At 29.5% G+C, this 27253-nt stretch overlaps 1 protein-coding gene across 1 annotated transcript; it reads left to right on the forward strand.

Annotated features, from left to right (window-relative positions):
* The first annotated feature begins 10734 nt into the window (after window positions 1-10734).
* On the forward strand, window positions 10735-15679 carry LOC114187081 (glycerophosphodiester phosphodiesterase GDPDL3-like). The gene is made up of 9 exons (XM_028075208.1): window positions 10735-11264; window positions 11946-12239; window positions 12762-12883; window positions 13018-13522; window positions 13614-13652; window positions 13775-14059; window positions 14220-14350; window positions 14551-15022; window positions 15106-15679. Exons 1-9 carry the CDS (start codon window positions 11153-11155, stop codon window positions 15288-15290), a joined length of 2145 nt encoding a protein of 714 aa, XP_027931009.1. The 5' UTR covers window positions 10735-11152; the 3' UTR covers window positions 15291-15679.
* Window positions 15680-27253: the final 11574 nt, after the last annotated feature.

Raw genomic sequence — 27253 nt, forward strand, 5'->3', positions numbered from 1 at the left:
AAACTTTGTTGAATATGAAGGATCATAAACAGAAACGACACAAACAAGAACGTGTAGCGATGATAGCAAAGAACATTGCATGAAAGAAATAACGTGTCACTCTCGAAATCAGTCTAAGATGGGAGGACTGACACCATGCAAAGTTAACCTAACACTGTGTAGTTAGTCACATCACATTGTATGTTTTGTACTCAAATTACTTTACAACACACCACTTGAAAAAATAAAGATTTGTCGCATCTTTAAAAGTATAGCAACAAGTAACACATGTTTAAATTTATAATTTTGTTATATTTTTTATTTTTTTGTTGTATTTAAATATTTATTAGACATTATGTATAACTTTGAATATTAATATTTGTTTTTAAATATCTTCATTTCATATATACTCTGTCTTAATTTTTTATTTATATATTGTGCATGATAGAAAAATGTTACTATTATCAATATATTTTTATTTTCATTTAAGTTTAATGATACACTAATATTAAAATATTTAAATTTAATTTTGTAATTGTTAATTTTATTTTAAAAATTAGTTTAACAGACATTTATGATACCAAAATTATTTTTATGAACAGTTATTATATATATTTTAATTTCAACTCTCCTTCTATATAGTGTAGTGTGTGCAGTATACAATAAAATTATCCTTATAACAGATTGTAATCACATCTATAACCACATTTTATGCACATAATTCATTATTTTTTTATTCATATAACTTATTTTATAATGAATAAGTATTCTTACATATTTAATATTTTTTTTATTTATATTTATTATGATATCTAATTTTTTAAATTATTTTATCTCGTGAAAATAATATGTACATTTCCACTAGTAAAAATAATAATAAAATTTATATTATATGATAAATTATATATTATTATTTTGGATTTATTATATAAATCTATAAATATAATTTAATGAATAGTTGATATATTTATGAAAAGTTAACTTTTAGTAAAAGTTATAAGTTATTTTTTATGATATGAATATTTATTTCTAACATAAATTTGAATTTATAAGTATAATAATGTATAATATCTTCTTTTTTTAATTTAGTGGGTGTATTCGTTTTTAAAAGAAAAAATATATTATTTTTAATTAGTGATGTCTCTGTTTTAAATATTATTTTTAATAATTTTTAAATTTCAAAATATAATTAAAATAAAACAAAAATATAAAATGTATATACCAATTTTTTTATTATATGTTATTATAGATTTTTATAATTTTCAAATATAATTAAGAATAAAATAGAAATATAAAGTATCACCAATGCAGGAAGAGGTTTTGACAGCGGTTATTTTTTATATTCTGCACCGGTTCCCAGACCGAAGCATATTGGAGCGAGGCCAAAGGAGGATCCTTTTGGCCTCGGTTGTGAATCGAAGCCATAGAACCTTCTTCCGCTCGATTCCACGTACCCGAGACCATAGAGCACCAACTTTCTGCTTCGGTTCAGGCCTAACCGAAGCCATATGTGCAACTTATTTTTACTTTTTTAAAAAATTCGTTCACCTTTTGGCTTTGGTTTTAGTTTGACCCGAGGCCATATGTGCAACTTCGCTCACCTTTTGGCCTCAGTTTTGGTTTGACCCGAGGCCATAAGTAACCTTTTATTTTTATATTTTCTTTCTTTGCAATTTCTACTTTAAAAAAAATAGATAAAAATAATTTAAATAAATTATTGTCTACTTTTCAGGTGATATATATATATATATATATATATAATATTATTTTATCCTAAAATTTTATATATTTTTGCTGATTATATGTAGCCAATTCTTTTGATAAAGAAATTGTTTCAGAAAGTGCCGAAAGAACTTTGTTTAGACTAAATAAAAAAAAAACATATCGATAAAACTTTTTTGGATAAAATTTAAAATATGTCTGGTAACATAAAAAAAATAGTTAATAGTAAAAAGAGTTTTTAATACTAGAATATTCTATTATTTGAAGTGAAGTTATAATTAAAATTTTATTAACGTGTTTTATTTTATAAAAATTTATACATTTGTTTCTATAAATCTTCTTTATTATCTCTCTAAGTTTGTAAATATTTTCAAGTTTGTCGGTGCTTATTTCTATACCCCTTATGCCTCTTACCGGCATAGAAAAACAATTAAATTATCACACTTTTGTCATTCTACCATTTTCTGTAGTTGTTATATTAACCGATACAGGAAAACTTCTCATATAATATTGAGCTATAAAATGAGTTTTTTTTTTTTTTTCACTAGTATCTATTCTTAGTCAATTTTTAATCTGGTTACATGTTGAATTTATATGTTTGAATTTGACTTTTGTCATCTATATATGGAGTTTTATAAGTGAGTTAAGTCACAATCTAAGAGTGAGATTCCTAGTAGGACAACTGTTGTGCCCTGACTATTGGTTATAGTTTTTGGCTCAGTGGTAAGTGCTCAATCATAACAATCTGTGAGGATTAAAGAGGGGATTTCACTGGGAGATACAACACACCAATGAGACCTGAACCCAACCATATAAGGCATTGACACCATTCTCAACCCAAAACCTTAAGGCAATGGGTTTATGGGCCTTGATTCTTATATGGTGCTCTACTTTCTCAATTCTGGTCAATGTAGGACTTAGACTCACACTTGGATTCCTAACACAATTGGTATCAAAGCCAAGGTCATGACTTTGATTCCCGGTGGGCAATTGTTAAGGGGAAGATTGTTGCGGGTTGCACAATTGTCCCATGGCGGAGGCCAGATGGGCTAAGTCACAATCCAAAAGTGGGATTTCTAGTAGGACAATTGTTGAGTGAGAGACTGTTGTAGGTGGTATCAATTGTCCCGTAGTAGAGGCCAAGTGAGCTGGGTCACAATCAAGTCGTACTTGGACTATCACAATCTTAAGTAAAAAGAGTTGCGCCCTGATTATTGACTATAATTTTTGGCCTAGTGATAAGTGCTCGATCCTAACAATAAACATATATGAGTCAAGAGTTCTCGATATTAGGGTATGAGTGAAATTGATTGATTATTGATTGAATCGTGAAAAAATGAAGAATAGTCATATTAGTATGAATAATTGACTTTTGGTAGTTATTTTCAACTCATAAGATCAATTGTGATTTGTCAGATGTGGTTGTGATATCCATATCTCCTGTGACCATGTTTTCATGAGAGCATAGGATAACTTAAGACAGATGTATATTTTGTTAGTAGATAGTCCTTATGTTGAAATAATGTGTTAAAAGTTTTTAAACCTACATATTGTAAATAACATATTTATACTCACTATGTTTGTACTGTGCGCTTAATAACGATGATGTGGCAACCTAATTAATAAAATTTTCTTTTAAAATTATTAGGTTGTCACAAGATGAAAGTTCGAAGAAGCACTGAACGATGTTTTAATATATATATATATATATATATATATATATATATATATATATAAATAAAGTGTTGCATGTATCACTCTGAAGAATAAAAGAAAGTTCAGTTTAAATTACTCTAAGAACTCTTATTGGGAGATGTAAATAAAGGATAATGATATTATGATTTCTATTTTTTTACTTTCATCCTTTGTTCTTTGACATGACTTAGGGTGGATCATTAATTAATATACAATTATCTTTTTGTTTGAAATAATCAATAATCCACAGTAAGTCACATAAAAAAATAAAGGATGAAAACACAAAAATGAGAGTTATAGTATAATTTTTCATAAATCAAATCCCAAATCTTATAAAAAGACCACGAGATACAAACGTTATAAGAGTTAATCGGGGTATATAGGATCAAACTTAATGGTGGTGATTCTATTTGTAACATTTTAGAATAAGGGTTAAATATATGTTTTTGGTCCCTTAACTTTGAGTGAATTTTGGAATTAGTCTCGAAACTTTGAACCAATTTAGTCTTCTATCTTTCGAAATACGTGAATTTAGTCATTTTAATCAAATTTTGTTAAGTTTATTTGACATTTTAAGCATGCTTCATAATAGTATTTGACTTAACATTGAAATAAAAATATGTCAAACAGTATAAACAACTCAAATACAGTCCTGAAATGCGTATGAAACATCAAATAAACATAACAAAATTTGATTAAAAGGACTAAATTCACGTATTCCGAAATATGAAGGACTAAATTGGTTCAAAATTTCGAAATAGACTAATTCCAAAAAGTGTCAATTGTATCCTAACTTTGAAAAGGTGTTTCAATTAGGTTCCTTTCATACGACAATTATTAATGCCGTTAACGATATGCCACGTGTCAGTGTTAGGTCCCTGATTTGACAGATGGCATTGCCAGTGTCATGTGGTAGGGCAATCTCACGTGTAGTGTCATTGTCAAATGTCATTATTTTGATCTCAATTTAGTCCTCATATATGTATCATTGATTCAATTTAGTCCCTACTTATATGTCTCTTATTCAATTTTGACCCAATTTTTTTCAATAATTAAAATATTTTTTAATCTATTGTTTATAAGATTAAAACGAATTAAGTATAAATATTTTACAAAGATTAAGTATTGATATTTATATTTATATTAAAATTTAATGATAAAAATCATTTTATTAAGTCATTTTTAATAAAAAAAATATTATTATAACATTCATGCAAATAAAAGTTTGGTTGAAAGTTAGTAAGAGACAATATTGTTCTATTTCAAAAAAAAAAAAATAACAAAACACGAGTTAATAATATAAAATAATGTTGTATGTTAAAAAATCATTTTTAATAAAATATATTAGTATAACATTTATACAAATAATAAATTTAGTTTGAGATCGGAGAGAAACAATATAAAATATCAGTACTTAATTTTGTAAAAATATTTATACTTAATTAATTTTAATCTTTTAAGGAATAGATTAAAAAATATTTTAGTTGTTAAAAAAAATTGGGACAAAATTGAATTAGAGACATATAAGTAGAACCTAAATTGAATCAAAAAGACATATATGAGAATTAAATTGAAATCAACACAACTACATCTTGTGACATTGACACATGGTATTGCCTTGCCACGTGTCACACTATATACTTGATATGTGATAACTTTTTTTTACAAAAAAAATTAAAATATTAAAGGTAAAAAACAATTCTACATATTAACACATGACATCAAGGTTAGTAATCTTCGAAAGGAATCTAATTGAAGTTTTTTTTTTTTTAAGTTGAGATACATTTAATATTTTTTTTTAGAAGTGGATATCATATTGATACACTACAAAAGATCAACCAACTAATTAAACTATTTCAAAATAACATGAATCATAATTTCTTGACGCGCCCTCTTAAGTTCTCAAAGTGACCATTTTATTTTCCCTCGAAGTAACTTGCAATTATATATTCCGAAAATCGTGTGAAACAAATTTTTTGGAACAAAATTTTAGGAACAGAATTTTTGGAATAAAACTTTTTTCAAATTAGAATTCTGAAACAAAAATGTATGAAATACATTTTAAAATAAACTTTCTGAAATCAATTTTTTTAAATAATTTTTTTGGAACACATATGATATATTTCGAAATGAGCATTTTAAACTGGATGAAATGTGTTTCAGAAAGAACTTAAACACAATATGTTCCGAAAAAAAAATGAAAACGAGTTTTGTTTTCTCTACATTTTTCTCTTTTTCTTTCTCTGCTGTGTTTTTCCTCTCTTCTTTCTTTGCAGCAGTATCGGAGTGGTGGCAGCAAAGGTAATAGTAGTGGTGTCGTATGATATGGTAGTGGTGAAGGTTGTTGGAATTTTTCCCTAATATTGTGAGAATTCAGTTAAGCACTTATGGAGGTGCAGAACGCAATATTTGTAATATTATTGTTGAATTTCTTAGTACCCTAGCAAGGCAATTATTTTCTGCACCCCATCATTTTCTTCTTGCAACTTTATATTTTTCGAAATTTATTTTTTAGAATACAATAAATAATTCCACAACTTTTTTTTTCAAAAGTCTAACATCACTCCTTTTATGGAAAGAATTTTTCGGAAGTTTTGATAGGATGGGAGAAGAAATTTAACGAGGTGAGGAAGCAATTTCCATCTAACAATCCCTTTATTTTTTGTTTGGACGAGAGATTTCAACAATTTTAAAAAATTGAAATACATAATATTTGAATTACTCATAATTGATTTTTTTTTTCATTTCTTAAATAGTTTGTTTGACTTGAGTAATTGAAATATCTTAAATTTCAATTTTCTTGTTTGGATAAAGCAATTTAATTTTTATTTGAAGGAAAACTCAATTATATCCTTAAGTCTGAATTGAGGTAGCTCGACTTTTGATCCGAGATGACTCATCTCGACATTCGGTCAGTCGACTCCTGAAGATTTAACATGAGTTGATTATGTTCGACCTTCGACACGAGCTAATTTGGTTTGACCTTTAGTCTAGGTCGACTCAGTTAGATCTTCGGTCAGACCCACTTAGTTTGACCTTCGATCTTGGTTGACTCGACTCGACCTTCGACCTGACCGACTAAGTTTGACTTCGGCCCGGGCTGACTCAACTCGAGCTTTGGCCCAGGTTGACTCTGCTCGCCTTCGAGCTGGGTAGACTCCACTCGACCTTTGATCTGGGTCGACTCGACTCAAACTTTGATCTAGGCCGACTTGGCTCACCTTTGGCCCCACTAGAGTCGGCTTGACCTTTGGCCTAGATCGACTAAAATCGACTCAACCATCGGCCTTGGCCAACTTGACTTGACTTTCGGCACTGGTTGACTTAACTAGACCATCGACCTTGGCCGACTCGACTTGACCTTCGTCCTTGCTCGACCTTCAATCGGATCGACTCAACTTGACCTTCGTCCCAAGACGACTCAACTAAACTTTGTCTTAGGGCAACTTGACTCAACTTCGATCTGGGCTGACTGGGCTCAACTTTTGACCCAGGCCGACTGGGCTCGACCTTCGACTCGAGCCTACTACGTTCGACCTTTGGCTTAGATCGTCTCAGCTCTACCTTTTGTTTGGCTCGACTAGGCTTAACCTTTGACCCGAACCATCTCGTCTCGACTCTATCTTTGATATGGGCCGACTCGACTCTACTTTCATGAGTGGAGTGAAAAAGAGTGAAATTTCAAATTTTTTATAGTTTTGAATGTATTTGAATTTCTTGTATTTTATTTATTTGAAATACCTCCCAAAATTTATTAAATTTGAATTTCTTTTTAATTATTTTATCCAAACAAATTATTTTAATATAATTTTTTTTAAATATTTCAAATAAATAAATTACCTTTTTAAATTAACTAAAAAATTTAAAATATATTAAGGAGTATATAATATATTAAAATGTGATTTTAAGCAAAGGTAAAAATAAAATGGTTGAAGAAAAAAATATGATAGAAAAAACACACAAACACATTATTTTAAAAGGTTTTATGTTAAAATTGATGTTTTCGTTTTTTGTATAAATTGTTCATAACTCATTATAAATATTTGTGAGTGAATCTCCTTAAAAAAAGTGTCCTACGTTAACGATAGTATGATGTCCTCTCACTGTTTTTGTACATATTCATCAATAATTTCTCCTGTAAAAGAAATTAATATAAAACTATTTTATATAAAATAATAGTCTTAATATTGAAAAATATAACTGATTTTTTAGGTGGTAGTGTGTGTGTGTGAAAATATCTTCATTGTAATTAATTTGTGTGTGTGTGCATTGTAATTAATTTGACATATAGGATGGATAAATAAATTTTCGTAGAGTTCTTGCAATTAAAGTTAAAGTTAAAAATAATAAATGTATTATACTAGTTGAAAAAGTATGTATATAATTGTTTTTAAGTAATTCTGTGACTTTAAAAACCTTTTTAATTTTGACTATCTTCAAGCTTTTCTTTTCTCGTTTCTCATACCAAAACTATTAATATATTTGAAAGATACATTGAATTATATTATTTGAGGTCCATTCAACTTAATATGATGTCCTTTATTTTGTACAAACATGTTTTGAAATAAATGCTTATCAGTGATATAATTTCTTAACTTCACAAATATTTTTCTTATTGCATTAATTAATTTATTATATATATATATATATATATATATATTACATTAATATTATTTGTTTTAATATATTACAAAATATACCTTACTAATTATACACTTCTTTAGTCATGTTATGTTACTAATTATAATTAATACTTAAGTTAATGTCAATTATACCCAGAAATCAAATTAAATTGCTTTTCATCATACATGTCTGAATCTTATTTTTTTATCGAGACATTGTTATTCGGTATAGCCTTATCAATAATTTTGAAATCAAAATAATATATTCAAATTAAAAGTAATTGTTTTAATACATAATATTATTATAAAGGTATTATATATTCAAGATACTAATAACAATTTTATTTTATTTGAATACACATATTTTCTTCCTTTCACACCGGACAATGTGATGAGGGTAAGATAATTAGGAAAAAGATTCATAAATTTATTATCTTAAGATTTTTTAGTTAAAAATAGTGTAATATCTTATGTGGGACTCGTGCCTTATTGTTATTATATCTCCATTAGTGGCATCAGAACCATAAAAAGTCTTTTTGATAAGAATTTTAGTCAAACATGTCCTATTGTGGTAATATAAGAAGGTAACGTACTCATGATTGAGAATATTTTTGTAAAGTATATCAACATAGAATAGACTCACATCTGATGGAAAAAATATAAAGAATTCACGTGTAAGTATAAGTTTTACATTAGATAAAGATGAAAAAATTGAATATCTTATAAGATAGAAATTCCAAAACTCCATTACCTTCAACTTTTAAGTTGAAAATAATATTAATATCTTATGTGTATTAGATTTGTTTCATTAATATAACATCTCTCCAATAAAACTTAAAGTAAAGATCCATCGATATAAATGGATCCGACAATAAACTTGACAACCAAAGTACCTATCTCTACCTATAAGTTTCTTAATATTCACTTAATCAAAAACTAAATTCTTGCATAATATTAATGTTGTGACTACATTTTATTACTTCCGTTACTTGTGACATTCATGTTTAAAACTAAGGTTAAATATATTTTTAGTGGCAGAATTTTGATCTAAAATTAGAATTTGTTCATGTCCAAAATTTTGACATATGTGGATCTCAAAACTTTAAAAATTGATGAATGTAGTAATTTAAACTTAATTACATAATTTTTTTATATGTCAAACGCATTTTATGATAACATTAAAGTTATTTATACTGCTTAATACATTCCCATTTCAATAGCCAGAAAACGCGCCAAGAAAATGTTAGCATAAATGGATTAAAAAAAACTATATTCATTATTTTTTAAAGTTTGAAGATCAAAATATATCAATATTTGAAAGAGAAACAAATTTAATTTTGCATGAAACTTCATATATTAAAAGCATATTTAACCCTTATTAAAAAAATAGGATTAAATATATTTTGGTCCTTTCATTTTGAGTGAAAATTAGAATTAGTCATTCTTCAAAACTTTGGCCTAATTTAGTTCCCCAACTTTATAAATGTTTAGATTTAATCATTTTAATCAAATTTTGTTAAGTTTACTTGACGTTTCAAACACATCTTATGATAATATTTTAGTTGTTTATGACACACTTTGGCTCCAAGGTCAATAGAAAAACATGTTTAGAGTGTCAAATAAACTTAACAAAATTTAACTAAAAAAACTAAATCCAAACATTTCTAAAGTTGGATAACTAAATTACACAAAGTTTCAAAGATAAATTAATTCTAATTTCCAAAAAATAAAAATAAAAAACATATTTAACCCCCCAAAAATATCATAAATACTCTTGACTTTTTCGATTTGCTCACACACAGTTTCTTATTGGATTGACCAAGTGAAGCAACGTGGTAGCATTTCCTTTCAGAACAACGCTACGTGTTTGTTCTAATTATTGTTCTGCACTTTTTTCTGATGTATGAATTTTTAAATTATGGTCGAATACCTTAAATCATAAGAAAATACTTGCTTCAGGAATACATCCTAATTAAAAACCTAATAAAAATGATTGTTTATGCCTATCACGTTCTATGGAATGTCTCAAAGCATTTTATTTGACAACCAATTAATTAAAAAATTTAGAGTGCAACATTCAGCGTATACATTAAAACATATGATGCATATAATACTCACATCAACGTGGTAGAGATTTGACTCTACTACAATAACACAAAAAAAAATTAAATTGTATGACATAATTAATAATAGAAAAAAAAATCACTTAGTCAATTTGGTTTAATTTCATCAAATTTGTAACCTGTAAATAATTATTACCAGATTTGGAGTTGAAGATAATAAAACTAACTATATAAACAGAAAATGACGAAACTAATTTATTTTCAATATATAACACGACTTTTTACCAAAAATTAGGGAACTAATTAAAATGCATTTCATTCAATTTTTAAGTATGATATTTGCTCCTAAAAAATATAAAATTGAAAGAAATTTCTGGCATATGAAACTTTATGAAGAAAAACATATTAAAAACAAAATAAACATTTGGATGAAATTTCTAGGATCTGTTTCATTTGTTACAGATGAAGACATGAAGCAGTGTCATTAAATGCAGACATAAACACAGCAATGTTAGCTAGCAGCAGCCATAGACATGACAGTGCTACAAAACGAGTTATCTGAACCTTTTTCTTTTCCATCTTTTTCTGTGTCTCACACCTTTGTTTGAGTATTTTTCTACTTATTGTCTCTCTGTTAATACACATTCTCATGATTTTGCTATTATTTATTTCAACCATTGCAGATGAAAGGTTACTTACAAGTTCTGCATAACTTTTGTGCCATTTGCATGAAAGTTTCAAAAACCGCGTGACCACTTATAACAAAGAAAAAGTCATCACATACAGACACACATATAAGCTTGGAAAATAGCTGTATGGTTGACCCTGACTTCTGAGTAGATTTTATCATTGAAGAAGCCAAGGTTGAGTGAAGGGTGTTGTCTTATGCCTATGAATATTCCTCTATAGTTGAACAATTCTAGTTCATCATAGCCTAGTTCTTCTAGTTGAACAGTTAAAGTTCGCACCTTTTTGGCTATCTTTCTCAGAACTTGCATAGTTCTCATAATCTGTACCTCCCTCAAAGTTACATATCCCAGATAAGAATTTTCTGGGTAAGATTTGAAACTCATGCGGCACTTCATGGCTCTCTGTAGTGTACTTGCTATACTCATTCTGCAGCACTCATTGGTAGCACTGGTTTCTTCAGCAGGACCACCAAGTGGCTGGAAAACATTGCGCGGTGTGTTTCTATTTCTTCTTCCCTTTACTCCTATGGTCCCTACTTATCTTCTTATTTGTTAGTTTTGTGGGCTTGTTGAGTCTCATGCTTGGAAGGAAATTGGGTATTTGATACTCTTTCTAAAGGTTCAGACTTTCTTACTCTTGTTTTAATGAACTGATTATTTCAACCCTTTTAAGACAACCTTTTTGAGTCTTGTTACTGCAATTATCATAGCAATGAATAGTCATCAGTTTTTCTTAATTTGAGAGTAAATAGTGTATGCACTCGCACTGTCATTCAATCACAATTGTCAAATATAATAAGTTGGGTTTAAGATAACTACCTTAAAAATCTTACCTGACATGTGATTTCTGATTGGCTGACAATAAATAGGAATTATAACGCTTGAATCATTAATTATAACAATGAATGTAATTCATTTATAAAAGTTTAACATTTACAAAGTGAGTCAGTAAGGAGACATTAAATTAGTTATAGCAGAGAGACAAGACATGCAATGAACTACAGATAATGATCTAGAAGATGATGGTGTTAACTACTCAATGGGTTTTCATCTATTTGTTCTTCATGAATAAATGCTAGAAATTCAACCTTCTGCATGAACTTGTATACACAAAAGCACCCCAAATTTTGTCTTACTTTCTTGACAAACTTTAAAGCAATTCATTTGCTATGCAGGATCTCCACCAGTGGTCATAGCACGTGGCGGGTTTTCAGGGATATTTCCAGATTCAAGTTCACTTGCCTATAATTTGGCACTTAACACTAGTAACCCAGATGTGATTCTATGGTGTGATGTGCAATTAACAAAGGATGGCACTGGGATTTGTTTCCCAGAGCTAAAGCTGGACAATGCCACTGACATTTCAGTTGTTTATCCAGACAAGGCAAAGGATTACTTTGTTAATGGGGTTTCAACCCGGGGATGGTTTACTGCAGACTACAACTTCAAAGAACTAGCAAATGTTTCTCGTGAGTTTGATCTATCTCAAGACTTTAGCAATTTTGTTTTCTTGTTTGGATGATGTCTATATCTTTTTTCTCAAGTAAGATATTTTCCAAAGATAAGGTGGGGTAAGTGGTGGCATGGTGGCATTGATTACTCAAGCATGAAACACAGTGGAAAGCATCAATCTAGTCCCTGAATTGGTTGGCAACACGGGTTAACTATCAATTCATTTTGTTTTTGACATTACAAAAAAGTGATCTAGTTTTCAATTTGTGCCATTATTTGTCAATTTGATATTAACATTAGGAAGCAAATCGACCAATATTGTATAATTCAAGGACTGATTGACTGATTTATAATTGTTAGGAACCAAATTGATGTTAAATTATAGAACCAAATTGATTGGTAATTCCAATTTCAGAGGCTAAATTCATGGAATTTGTTCTGGGTGCTTGCCTTTGATCATCACATGTCAGAACTGGGAAACTTGTGTCCACTGTTATAACATGCTTGTAACACTGATAATCATCTTGTTATTGGAACAGTTGTGCAGGGAGTTTACTCTCGGACTCCTAAGTTCGATGGCAACAAGCTTCCCATTCTCCATGTTGAAGAAGTAGCTAACTTGATAAAATCGCCATCTACAGGCCTGTGGTTAAATATTGAGGTAACTGGAAAAAAAGAGTATTTGTTTCTTGTCCTTTAACTGAATACATTCTTTGTTTTAAAGCAGATCCTAAACGTATACAATTTATTATGTTGTTGGCTAATCATGTTTTTTCATTTTAAAATACAATGCAGCATGATGCGTTCTTCAAGCAACAGAATTTGAGTGTAGAAACCTTTCTACGATCCCTGTTTGCTAAAAATGTAACTGTCAGTTACATTTCATCACCTGATGTGGGTTTCTTAAGAAGGGTTAAATCAATCTTTTGTCATGGAACAACCAGCTTGATCTTCAGGGTTCTAGAGCAGTCTAAGATTGAACCTAAAACCAATCAGTCTTATGGTGAACTCCTGAGAAATCTTGCTCAAATCAAGACATTTGCTTCAGGAATTCTTGTTCCCAAGGGCTATATATGGCCTGTGGACTCAAACCTTTATCTACAACCACATACCTCTCTTGTCTCAGATGCTCACAAGAAAAAGTTGCAAGTGTTTGTATCAGACCTTATCAATGATGTTCCATTTAGCTACAATTTCAGTTATGATCCTGTGGCTGAGTGTCTATCATTCTTTAATGTTGGTGGTTTCTCTGTTGATGGTGTGTTGTCTGACTTCCCAGTTACTCCATCTGCAGCCATAAGTAAGTTTTGTTTCCCTTGCATAGAATTCTAAACATTTATAATTGTAATCAGCACCCCTTTCAGATTCTAAAATCTCATCTCTTACTGCAGATTGCTTTTCTGGCCTAGGGGAAAATCCCACTAAACAAGGTATAACTTATCAGCTGTATCATCATTTTGTAGTTAACAAGTTATGGCTTGTATTGAGGGTGTTGATTTGTCTAAGTTGTCCTTATTGATTTGTTTCTTCTTTCATATGTTTCATGATAAAGTGGACACTTTGGTTATCACAAAATATGGAGCAAGTGGAGATACTCCTGCTTGTACTGACATTGCATATAAGAAAGCTAAATCAGATGGGGCAGATGTACTTGACTGTCCTGTTCAAATGTCCAAGGATGGAACACCCTTTTGCTTAAGCTCTGTAGATCTTTCAGAGAGCACAACAGTTGCTAATACAAACTTCAAAACTCGTGCTACAACTATTCAGGAGATCAAAGGCAACAGTGGCATATATACATTCAGTTTGACATGGGACGAGATAAAAACATTGATTCGTAAGTTGAATGATGTTTTTGAATGTTTCTATGGCATGCTCTTTAATGCCAAACAAGTTTTGGTTTGCAATTTGAGTAATCTATTCAGTCAAATTTCTTGGAAAGTTCCAAAAAAATTCCTAAATCCCTCATGTTTTCTGTTATTTGTTTTTTATTGCAGCCTCAATATTGAAACCTTATGCGAAATACAGACTGATCCGGAATCCAAAATTGGAAAATCAAGGAAAGCTGATAACCTTGTCTGAGTTTTTGTCCTTGACTGAAGGCTCTCGCATCTTGATCGGCATAGAGGTTAGTTCTTCCATTTCTACAGTGAATTATATCTGACCAATGAGATACCGATACTTCAATTTAAATAATGTATTAGTGTCATGTCCGATACGGCATATATTATCTGTGCATCATAGTATTTTACTATTATAAAGAATGGTCCACTTTGATTTACTCCTTTTATGCTTTATCAATGCCATTTTCGTTCATTTTGTTATCAGAATGCTGCATATCTGGCAGAGAAGCAGAATTTAAGTGTGGTCAATGCAGTCCTTGATGCTCTAAAGAAAACAAAACCAAGATCGCACAAAGTTATGATTCAGTCAACTCATAGCTCTGTGCTTAAAAAATTAGATAAATCAAAATTTGAAAGGGTTTACAAGGTTGATGAGAACATTGGCGATGCTGCTGAAACGGCTATTAAGGACATAAAAACATTTGCTGATTCTGTGGTAATACGAAAGGAATCTGTTTTTCCTGAAACTGAGGCCTTTTTAGTTAACTCTACAAACATTGTGGAAAAGCTCAAGTCATTTAAGCTCCGAGTTTATGTAGAAACTTTCAGCAATGAATTTGTATCTCAAGCATGGGATTATTACTCTGATGCATCTATTGAGATAAATTCATTTGTCATTGGAACCAAGGTCAATGGCATTATTACTGACTTCCCCAAGACAGCTGACAGATACAGGAGTAAGTTCAAGCTTTTCTATTAACATTTTTGCTTCTTGAACAAGGATTTGGAAAACTGACATTACTTGGTCCTTTCTTTGCAGGGAACTTGTGTTTAAAGCATGGCAAAAAAGTACCTTACATGAGCCCTATTGAACCTGGCAAACTTTATCAACAAATTTCTGAGTTGTTCCTTCCACCACTTCCCCCTCCATCCCCAATCTTGATTGTTAGTAATGTGACAGAGGCACCTTTGCCTAGTGTTTCTGGAAGAGTTCCAACTGCATAGGAAGTTTAGATTTTCTACTGGATTTTTTGGTGTTATCCTCTACTAAGTATTAAAAATACACTATATTAATATTTCAAAATCAGTGGTCATCGGTGTATTTTAAAGATACAACATAGGAACATAACAGAAAAATCCAACAAAGAATTCAAATTCCTGCATAGGCTGCTCTAAAAGTGGGTGTAGTAGCTCCAGCCACCATTAAAGCATGACAAAAAGTGAACAATAAAAACAAGGGTGGCATATTCAAGCCATTATCTTGTAAATTCCATAGTTGGAAAGGGAATGAATGGACTTCTTTGTATGAGAAGTACTTTTTTATTGAATTCAACATTAGAGTTATCATGGTAGCTGCTACTGTCATGATCCATATAGTGTCTTTCTTTTGTCAAGTGTTCTTCTTGTTAGTTGTTTCAACCATTAACACATATTCAAGAGTTTTTTTAACTGTCACATCTTTTCAAGTATTAATCTAATAAAACAAAATAATTATAGTTCAAAATATAAATATTAAAACATACAGTGATATTGAAAACCAATTGGAAGCTTGAGCTTTGATAACCATACTTGAGTAATAAATGATACTTGAATAATAAATGAGACACTCGAGGGATAACTTTCTTCTACAATATTAAATGTCACCACTTGAACTAACAACATATTGATTAAGACTCATTTGATCGAAAAATCCATCACTTTCTGAGATATTATGAAAAAATATAACAACTCAAGAATTTAATACAATTGAAGTAAAACTAATCATTCTTGCAGAAACAATATTAGATTATTACGGGACTTGAACTTTATCTTATCATAATTTTTGAGCTTCTTGGATGGATACTCTACGGTCTTGTTAGCTATGCCTTTGCTTCGGGTATTTGATGGAAAATGGGAGTTTACTTGCAAAAAGAACTTCAACAATCAAGTCAGCAAAAACTTTCAAAGTCAAATCTCACTAATGAAATACGTACCTTTAATTGCTGGATCCAGTCTTATTTATAGGAGATTAATCTCGTTTTACCTTAGTTTAAACCATGGGCTAGACTTTGACTACGTTTTACTTTGGCCCAACTTCATTGGGCCTGTTTGGACTTAGTTAGGCCCAGGCTGCAGGCCCATTATTCTCTTACAATGTCTCAACTAGTTTTTTTCCTAAGTTAAAGTAGACAGCATTCTAGACATTACCACTTCCATATTGGTTCTCCACGACTTTGGTTGGTTGGTGTTCATATCGTTTCTATAATTAAGGGAACCGAATAGTTGACCAACCTTATCATTATGTAAGTTAGTTGATTCTTATAAGGTGTGATTGGCGGTGTGACACTTTGTGACCCAATATGCCGCTATGTACCCGGTTGTGGTCCGCGTGATGTTCCTTTAGGCGTAGTGGTTATTCTAAGTTAACGATTTTAGGATTAACAACCTTTTAGGATAACGGCACCACTATGATACACTAATTCTTTTCAAGACAACAATTTTCTACTTCAACATAAACACAAAAATAAACCAATTCTTGTCCACTTGATTAAAATCTCCCAAGTCTACAAAAAAATATACATTAAACATCGCAAATAACCAAATATTTCAAAAATCAATGCACATCTATATAATTACATCTTTAACAAACCTAACAACAAATTGTTTGTGAATAAGTGAGTATTATAAAAGGCATATAGTCAATCGTTGCCTAGGTTACACACTTTCAAAGAGTTTATTATATACTAAAATTATCCACATACTTTTGAACTGAATAACAAATGAAGTGAATCTCACATACATGAAGTTATAGATCTCATTTGAACATTTTGTGCACGATTTAGTTCAAATCTTGCCAATTTAACCCCTATTCATGAGAAAGTCTAGATTCTTTATACCATTAATTTATGTGTAGGTCAAATTATTCTAAACTCCTTTATCTCCTTAGTTATATTCTCCAAACAAGACAATACAAGAAAATGCATTTAAAAAAGCTAGGCAAAAAAAAAACTAGAATTTTAAAAAGATAAAATATTTAAAAAAAATAAGAGATAAACATATAATATATCTTGTTCTCTTAAACTTTTTCATCCATATTTAGTAAAACATGTATAACACACATTAAACTCGTTTATTAAACAGAAATAACATGCATAAGTGATAAAAAAAAATGCGTTTACTACTTATCCTTCCATGATTTTAATCATCTTATGTAATTATAAAATGAAAAAGTAAAATGATTTGTAATATTATTAACGCTTCATCGTGCTATAGTCCAAACACTCATCCGCCTCACTACAATGACACTCCGTTGAGAGAACTTTGAATCTAATCTTTGTGCTTTCGTCATTCCTCATTGACCTTAAAAGTCAAGTTAAATGCCAATAATTAATTTGTGAGAGAAAATTTAAGATTGTAACTTGTTTCGGGAAATGAAAAATAGAAAAAACAAACACACCACAAACATATTTACCCTTCCTCTATAATTTTTTCCCCTCAATTTAACTTACTCTAATTTTAATTCATTTTAATTTTATTTTCTGACTCTAAATTATCTTATTAAAGTTTGTTAAAACATATAATTATCTTTTTAATGGGTTTGTTTTTGTTTGGCATGTATAAATTTGAAGAATTCAACATTCTAAACAATGAGATTGATGAAGAGGTTTTAGGTAACAGAAAAGCAGAAAAATAATTTGAATTTAAAAATGGAACAGTAGAAGAGCACACAAATAATCCCAGCCACAGACGACACTATCACCCGTCCCATTCACCATGCCCCCGCCGTAGAAGAACCGTACACTCTCCCTTTCACCATCCGGGACCGTTTTCTTTTTGGGTATCAAACCCATTCATGAGTGAGAGATATTTCTTATGCAAAAAATAAATCTTACTGACAACCCGGTCCGGCCGCTCGTCTGAAAAATAACAGAATGGACCGGATTAGTTAAACGAGTCAAAATTTATAACTGTTAGTTTGTAATTTTCTTTTTAAACTTTTAAAATTTATATTATATATATATATATATTAAAAAACTTATTTAATTATATAAATATCTTTTAAATTTTTGATTAATTATTGACATTTTAATTAGATAAATTCAAATAATTATTATATTTACATATTAAATTATTTTATTATATATTATTATATATGTATAATTAATAATTTAAATTTAAATTATAAGTGTTAATAATTTAAGTTATAATGCTATTATGTATATACACTTTTAAAAATATAATATAAAAAATTAATTTTGTAAATTATTTTTTGTTTTAACTTTTAATGTTAAAGATAGGATAAGTTGGATAGTTTGTCCTATCATGTTTTTGATTCGTCAATTTGGTAAGTTAGACAAATCATATCAAAATAGACTTTTGGATTGAAAAGTTCAACATTCTCCATTCTGTTTGGATGGGTTGATTCGTAAGTCGAATCTCATATTCAATTTTCACAAGAACTCTTCTTACAAAGAGATTATTTTCACGGAAACTCTTTGTACAAAAATTCCTCCATGGTGTACTTAAATCGAGATCAATCTCTTATCGAGCTAAATGAGAAGATAAGATAATTATTTCAAATAAATTATTTCTCCTAAATTTTGATTGAACTTGAATGATTATGTATTCGAGAAAATGATTGAACTTTAATAATAATAAGAAAATAAGGAAACTGGTTTTTTAATAACTAAATTTGACAACTTTCTCATATATTTTTGAGGTGGTATCTTGTATGTGGTTTCCTATTTTTCTATTTTCTTATTTCTCTATATTTCAAAATTACTTAAAAGATATCACCTCAGGTTATAAGAGAAAATTGTCAAAATTTAGTTGTCAAAATATCATTATCCTAATAATAATTGTATTGTAGCTAAAGTGTGACATCTTTGCGAGAAGAAGATAAGCTATTTTGCCACTAGGAATGAAAATCAGTAGGATGAGTCTGAGTTTCATTATCTCATCCACGTCTCTGCAATAAAAAATCATCCTCACCCCATCACCGAACCCCAACAGATATATAATTTTTGTCTCATTCACATCAGCATCGGGTAATGGTTATACCCGCATACCCATATATACCCATAACCATTTTTTTTAAATATCAATTAAATCATTTATATTAAAAAAAATAAAAAAAAACAAGCAAAGGAATCATGATATTATCGAAATATTCAATATTAAAAGAACATAGTCTATTTTCTTAAGAACGACAAATATAAAGAAAAATATTAGTTTATAAATCTCATATTAAAATATCAAATAACAAGAGAAATTCAAATAATTATATAAATATTAAAAAATTACACAACTAAAATTTCATAATAACCATAACATCTATTAATTTTGCAAAGAGTAGTTTCATTGATAAAAAAATTTGTGACAATAAATGATTATATTACAGTAAATGAAACCTATTTTACGATTGCGGTGGTAAAATATGAAAAATTTTTAAGCAAAACAAAGGTTTTTCAAATAATAATAAAAAAACTATGGATAAAAGATAATAAAGAAGATGACAAGATTTTTATGTTAATAAAAAGTGACGAAACTTGGAAAAAAAATTTAGAGGTATCAAATTAGATTTTTTCAAATTCATTATATCTAACTTTGAGAACTTTAGATAGTTATTTTTCATAGTCTTTAATTCTTGGATTCCCATGAAAATTTTCAAATTTAATTGATGTACATGCATCATAAGTCTTTCTCTTGAAAAAAAAATCAATCATTTTACTCTTTATCATAATTTTTCTAATATAAATTTACCACTTCACCTATGTAGAAAAATATAAATTTATCACCTCTTAGTGATACACAGTAAACAAATCTATCACATGAAAGAGAAAAACATATTGTTTCAAAAAAAAGGTAGAAAATAAACCTATTCAAAATAATAAATTAATCGGTCCAAAATGTTCTTTAACTCATCAATTTTATTGTGGTGAAATTTATTTTGAAAAATGAAGTAAGATTGAAGGTAAAAATTGAGATAAAAAAGGAGATGTGAAAGAGAGATGAAAGTATGGAATAGAGAAATGAAAGAAAAGAAGAGAGAGGAGAAATTATGCATGAGGTTTTAAGAAAAAAATTAAACAATTAATATAAAATGAATAATAATATATAAATATAAAATTTAAATATATATGAAAAATTAAATGAATTTTTTTTGGGAGTCGTGACTCCCCTGTCATGCAAAAGGTGACACTTAAAATTTAGAGTCAAACATTATCTTGTAGAAAAATAAATAATAAATAAAAATATTAAAATTGAGTAGAGATCATTAAATGTGTGACCAATAAATTATTTGATTCAATGAAATTGTCAACACCCATTTGAACCTAACTACATTTAGAGGACACAAAATGTGTAATTAAGATTGTGGTAAGAGGAAAAATACTTTAGAGATCTTATAAAACTTTGTGAATATACAACAAACCAAACACTCGAAAGAGTAAGAAAAAAGTGTGTAGCTAAAGAAACAAAAAGAAGGGTTACAAAACTAAGGACATGGGGATGGGTATTGAGATGATATGAGGATGGGGATGATGCATATATGTACATACTCATTCCTATTGCAATACACAATTTAAAAACTTGGGTATTACCCATACTCATACCCATACTTAATTAATTCAATGACTCTTGTTAGCACGAAACGACAAGTGCACTAATCACGATGTAGTAAGTTATAAATATCATTCTCTTCCAAGGAACTTGTGCAACACATGACAACCCTTACATTCATAACTTATTTAGACACCAAAGCCACAAAATACAAAGAAACTTTTTTTGAGTTTTTTTATCAAACAACTGGTGTGCAACAAAAAATTAACATATAGTATTTACAATTGTTAAGATTAGGTTTCACCAACTTCATTCATGCTTATTCAATTCCAATTTCATGTCAAAATCAACTCACAAATATACTCAAATCATTTCCCTTTTGACTTTGAGCCTATGATAACTCATCAAAGTTCAAGAATCTTAAGATTACTAATGAATCGTGTTCTATCCCTAGATAAAATTTCCATTAGATATTTAATTTCAATTAAAGGTTTAAAAGACATTTTTCAATACCTTAAAAACCAATAATCAAGAAGCCATAACAAGCATTAAACATAAAAATCAAATACTAACATAAAAATGAAAAAGCATATGTATTAACATCACAAAATATACAAGAAGTAAGTTTATTACATCTAATCTCAACAGTAGGTTTAACTCTCCATGGTGGAGAACTTAGGGTTTACAAAATGAAGGAATAGGGAAGAAGCAATCTCTCTCCCAAGGTTCTTGGCAACTACTCCATACTCCAATTGCGCCTCTCATTCGTATCTCTACCTTAAATTTTGTAGCCTATTATCCTCTCCAATCCAAAAAGAGAAGGGAAAATTTTCCCACACCCCAAACAACCTTTAAGAGTCTCTCCTAAGTACCATAGATGATTTCTATTCTTGCAAAATGAGAAAAAATTCACTTGATCCCTTCGATGAACATGATTAAATTTTCTCATAATTATTTTCGTATGTTTCAGTTTCAATAAAATTATTGAACTTACAATAATTTTAAATTATATTTTTTAGAAAAAGTATACTTTTAAGTTGTTTTTAGCTTTGTTAGTAATATTCTTTTGGTGTGTTTTAATAGTGACGTATAAAAAGGAGGTTATAATTTTCACATACTTACTAAAAAATCAACTCTTACATAAGTGAAATTAATTTGATCAATGAAATTAATTGATTTTGACTATAAAAAATTGTTTTGACACAATTTAGGGATGATGTTTTCTATTTGTTTGTTTTGAAATTGTTTAACAATGGGTTTTGTATTACTTTAATCCGGTTAGGATTTTTAGTATAACTTGAGAATGAAGAGATGATGTGAGCACAACATGGTTAATATTATGAGAAATGGTTAATATCTTCAAAGATATATGGTTAATATCTTATGTCGTTTATTATTATGATAATTTTCTATTTTTATGTTGTTTCTATTTTCTGTTTTTGTATGGGTTGAATATTTTTATATATTTGATAGCTCTCTTTTATAAAGATGAAAACTCTTATTGGTTGTAGTCATTTGAATCACCACTTTTGGTTAATTTAGTTTACAAATTCTTGTCCTATCCTTAATAATTTACTTGATTGCAATTTATATTTTGCAGAACTTTCATTTCCATTCCCTTTTTCATCTACAATTCTTTTTTTATCTTTTGATTCATTCACTACTTCAACCATATAGGCAAAAAAAAAAAAAAATACCATATTGATAGAGAATTCAATAATTTGAAAATATTTGTAACTTTGGTTCAAAGCGAGTCATTTGTTAATTTTATTTTAACAATTAAAGCATAAACACGTTTAAACGTTTCAAGTAAGATTGAAAAAAAATATAAATTTGTTAGTCCATTATAAACGAATCCACGTCGAGTTGATGTAATTCATTAATTGACATGGAAAGTAAAAATAGTATTGAACTAAAATCCTTCAAGAAACCATGAAAGAGTTAAATTTTTTTTTATCTTGGATTATAGGTATGTTGATTGATGTTTCAAACTACTATGATTGTACATACTTTGCTTATTGAATTGATTCCACCCAATAAATAGCAATGTGTAAACGAATTCCACGATTTCATCAAATATATTATATTTCGCTAAAAAATCTCAATTTGATAGTAACTTAACAATTTTTCAATTTAATTTGCTGGATAAATTTTGGCTTTTTCAACAGATTTATTATGAGAGAAGAAAGAAAATTACGTCCTTTGAAGAATTGAATTTAGTTAGATTTGTTGAATATTGATTATGGTATTGTTCATTTTTATTATTTGAGGTTAATTGAAACATGTTATGATATTGGTAAATAATGACTACAATGATAAATAAAAAAATTAATATTATTTTTAATTTGAAATTTAAAAAGAAATAATTTTACGATTTTCTCCTCATTATATTATTTAATTTTTTTTACTTTTATTTAATATATACTTAAATTTATATTTAAATTTCTTAACTTTCTTAACTGTTGGAGTGGTGTCCCATGGTTGTTAATGTTATTTTTGTGTATTATGTTATGAGATTTCGAGATTCCAAATATTTATGTGACAAATAAGATATTATGGTAAATGTTAATTTATAAGTCTCAACTTAATATTATTCTCTAAGAAATAGTCAGTTCTAATAAAATATGGATTTGAGTTATGATAAATTATATATTAATGTTGTTCACTACATTTTAATCAAATTAACGTTTTCTAGTGTAATAAAAGTATTATATTATTCTTCTTTAATTGTTTATAGAAATAGTATGTTACTATGTATTTTCAGAAAATTATATAAATATTTCTATACATTATTTTTTATTAAACAAACATATTAGAATTATAACTTTCAAAACTTGAAATTTTTAAAAATCATGGTAACTTTTTTATTATATTTCAACTTTAGAAACGACTAAACAATAATTGACTTTTCAGACGCAGAAGTATATGGGAACTTGGAAGAGTTCAAACCCTTATCCAAATATACCTGGACATCACTTGCTTATCTTTTTGGAAAAAAAAACAAATTAGAGTTTTTATTAAATATAATTTTAACTTTTATAAATTTTTTATCTATCGAATTGTTTAAATATTTGTCTATTCTCTGAAGTAATACTTGTTAATAGATATTGTGTTGAATGAAAAAACAGGCGATAATCTTGACATTCGTTTTAAAAAATATATAATTCTTTCACGTAAATGTTATTTGCTCATTTTTAAATAATTTTTTTTTAAAAAGTAATGATTTGATATTTTGAAAAAAATAAAAAATACAATATATACATCGGCTAAAACTAAAACTAAACACAATAATTATACAAATACAAACAAAACACAATCATTATCACCATATATGTTGTTATGGTATCGTAGCATGCGGAAGTGCAGGATTGTGACAATTGAAAATTAAAGAGAAGCAAATAAAAGAGCAAGATAAATAACACACAAGGATTTACGTGAAAAATCTCTTTTGAATGTAAGAGGAAAAATCACGGGACGATAATGAACAAAGTTCCATTATGAAAAGAAGAGTACAAAGCTCTTGAATGGGAACTAGAATCCTCACCAAAATACACTCAGGTGTATATTACAAAGTGTGTCTCTATAAATGTTTTTTTATAATTTTTCAAGTCATGGAGATGTTATTTATAGGCTTCAAAACTGAACCAGTTAATAGGCCATATGAAGAGTCTTCAGAAACTACACTAGTAAATAGGCCATATGAAGAGTCTTCAAAACTGAAGCAGTAAATAGGCCATATAAAGAGTCTTCAAAACTGAACCAGTAAATAGGTCATATGAAGAGTCTTCAAAACTTAAGTAGTAAATAATTAATAATTAGTGCTTAAGTAACATGTGGCATTAGGAATTGAATGAAAACCACATATTCTAACAATCTCCACCTTGGTTCGAATTCTACATGTGTTCATCGTCCGATAAAGCCCCAAAGGGCATTCAAATGTTGTATAGACCAACCAAGTCCAAACAATGTTCAAACTTGGTAACTTGAAGCGGCTTGGTAAGCATGTTTGCTAGATTCTCAGAAGTGTGAATCTTTTCAACCATAATTTCTCCAACAACAACAACATCTCTAATAAAGTAATGTTTTATATTGATGTGTTTGGTCTTGTCGTGATAACAATTATTCTTGGTTAAATGAATAACACTTTGGCTATCACAAAACACAGTAAGAAATTTCTGTGTTAGACCAAGTTCATTTACCAAACCTCGGAGCCAAATAGCCTCCTTCACTCCCTCTGTGGCTGAAATATACTCTGCTTCGGTTGTAGATAATGCAACAATAGATTGAAGTGTTGCTTTCCAACTGATAGCACTATTACAAAGGGTAAAGATGTAACCGGAGAGAGATCTTCTTCTATCAAGATCACCAACATAATCTGAGTCAACATATCCTACGACATTATCAGTTGTAGCCAATTTTTTGTCAAATATCAAGCCAACATGAGAAGTACCTTTTAGATACCGAAAAATCCATTTTACAGCACTCTAGTGTTTCTTGTCAGGATTATGCATATACCGGCTTACCATGCTAACAGCATATGCAAGGTCTGGCCTGGTGCATATCATGGCATACATAAGACTGCCAATAGCATTAGCATAAGGAACATGTGACATGTACTCCATATCTTCCTTTGTATCTGGGCAAAGATCTGAGGATAACTTGAAATGTGCAGCAAGTGGAGTAGAAACAGGTTTACAATCATTCATATTAAACCTATCAAGTACTTTCTCAATATACCTTTGTTGAGATAAAAACAATTTACCAGCTTGACAGTCCCTACGAATCTCTATACCAAGAATTTTCTTTGTTGCACCTAATTCTTTCATTTCAAACTCATTGCTTAGTTGAGTTTTTAATTTCCTAATAGAAAACTTGTCACGTGATGCAATTAACATATCATCAACATATAGTAACAAGTATATGAAAGATCCATCTTGGAATGTTTGAAAATAAATACAGTCATCAAATTGACTCCTGTAGTAACCTTGCCCAATCATGAAAGAATCAAACCTCTTGTACCATTGCCTAGGTGCTTGCTTGAGGCCATATAAGGATATCTTCAAATGACAAACAAAATGCTCCTTTCCAGGAACAATAAATCCCTCTAGTTGTTCCATGTAAATTTCTTCTTCCAGCTCTCCATGTAAAAAAGTTGTCTTTACATCTAACTGCTCTAACTCCAAATCAAACAGAGCAACAAAAGCAAGCAAAACACGAATGGAGGTATGACGAACAATAGGTGAGAATATCTCATTAAAGTCAATACCTTCCTTTTGATTAAAGCCTTTAACGACTAGTCGTGCTTTGCATCTTGCATTTTCAACCCCGGGAATGCCATCTTTCTTCTTATAAATCCATTTACACTTTAATGGCCGTTTGTCTTTAGGTAGTTCTGTCAGAGTCCAAGTATTGTTTTTATAAAGACTCTGAATTTCTTCATTCACAGCACCTAGCCACTGAGAAGACTCAACACAAGAAACAACTTCATTGTAGCTGACAGGCTTAACACCATCATTTACCTCTTGTGCAAATTGATAATGCATAGGCAGTTAAATAATCATTAGTGTATCTGGCTGGCTTTCTGATTTGTCTTCTAGCTCTGTCTCGAGCAATATAATAATCATCTCCTTGTTGTTGAATATGAGAAGTGGTTCTATCATCACATTCACCATCATCATGGTGATTATCAATATTGGAATCATTTGTAGAGGAAGATGGGACATCAATACCAGGAACTTCAGATTTGTATTCAAACTCCATCTTCTCATTAGTTCCCTGTATAGTACCTGTATTGGTAGAAGAAGGCACAAAAGACTGTTTTCCAGAAGATAATAATGCATCCTCATTAAAAATTACATCTCTGCTAAGAATTAGCTTTTGAGACTTTGACTCAAAGCACCATAAACGATACCCCTTTGATTCAAATGCATAACCTAGAAATATGCACTCAGTAGCTCTTGGAGCTAATTTGCCATTATTAATATGTGCATATGCAGGACATTCGAAAATTCTTAAATTAGAATAATCAACAGGATTACCTGACCAAATCTCTTCTGGAACTTTGAAGTCAAGTGTTGAATGTGGAGAACGGTTGACCAAGTAGCATGCAGTAGAAACTGCCTCGGTCCAAAGATCATGTCGATCCCATATCCCAGCATTTGAGAGCATACAACGAGCTCTCTCTAGTAGAGTCTTGTTCATTCGTTTTGCAACACCATTTTGTTGGGGATTCCTTGGAATGGTTTTGTGTCTAGCAATACCATGATTTGTGCAGAACTCATTAAAGTCACCACTACAAAACTCTAATCCATTATTTGTTCTGAGCTTCTTTACTTTCTTCACTGTCTGGGTTTCAACCAGAGTTTTCCACTTCTTGAATGTGGGGAAAGTCTCATTTTTATGTCGTAAAAAATAGACCCAAACCTTAC

Source organism: Vigna unguiculata, chromosome 6 (genome assembly GCF_004118075.2).
Source record: "Vigna unguiculata cultivar IT97K-499-35 chromosome 6, ASM411807v1, whole genome shotgun sequence".
NCBI classification, from domain to species: domain Eukaryota; kingdom Viridiplantae; phylum Streptophyta; class Magnoliopsida; order Fabales; family Fabaceae; genus Vigna; species Vigna unguiculata.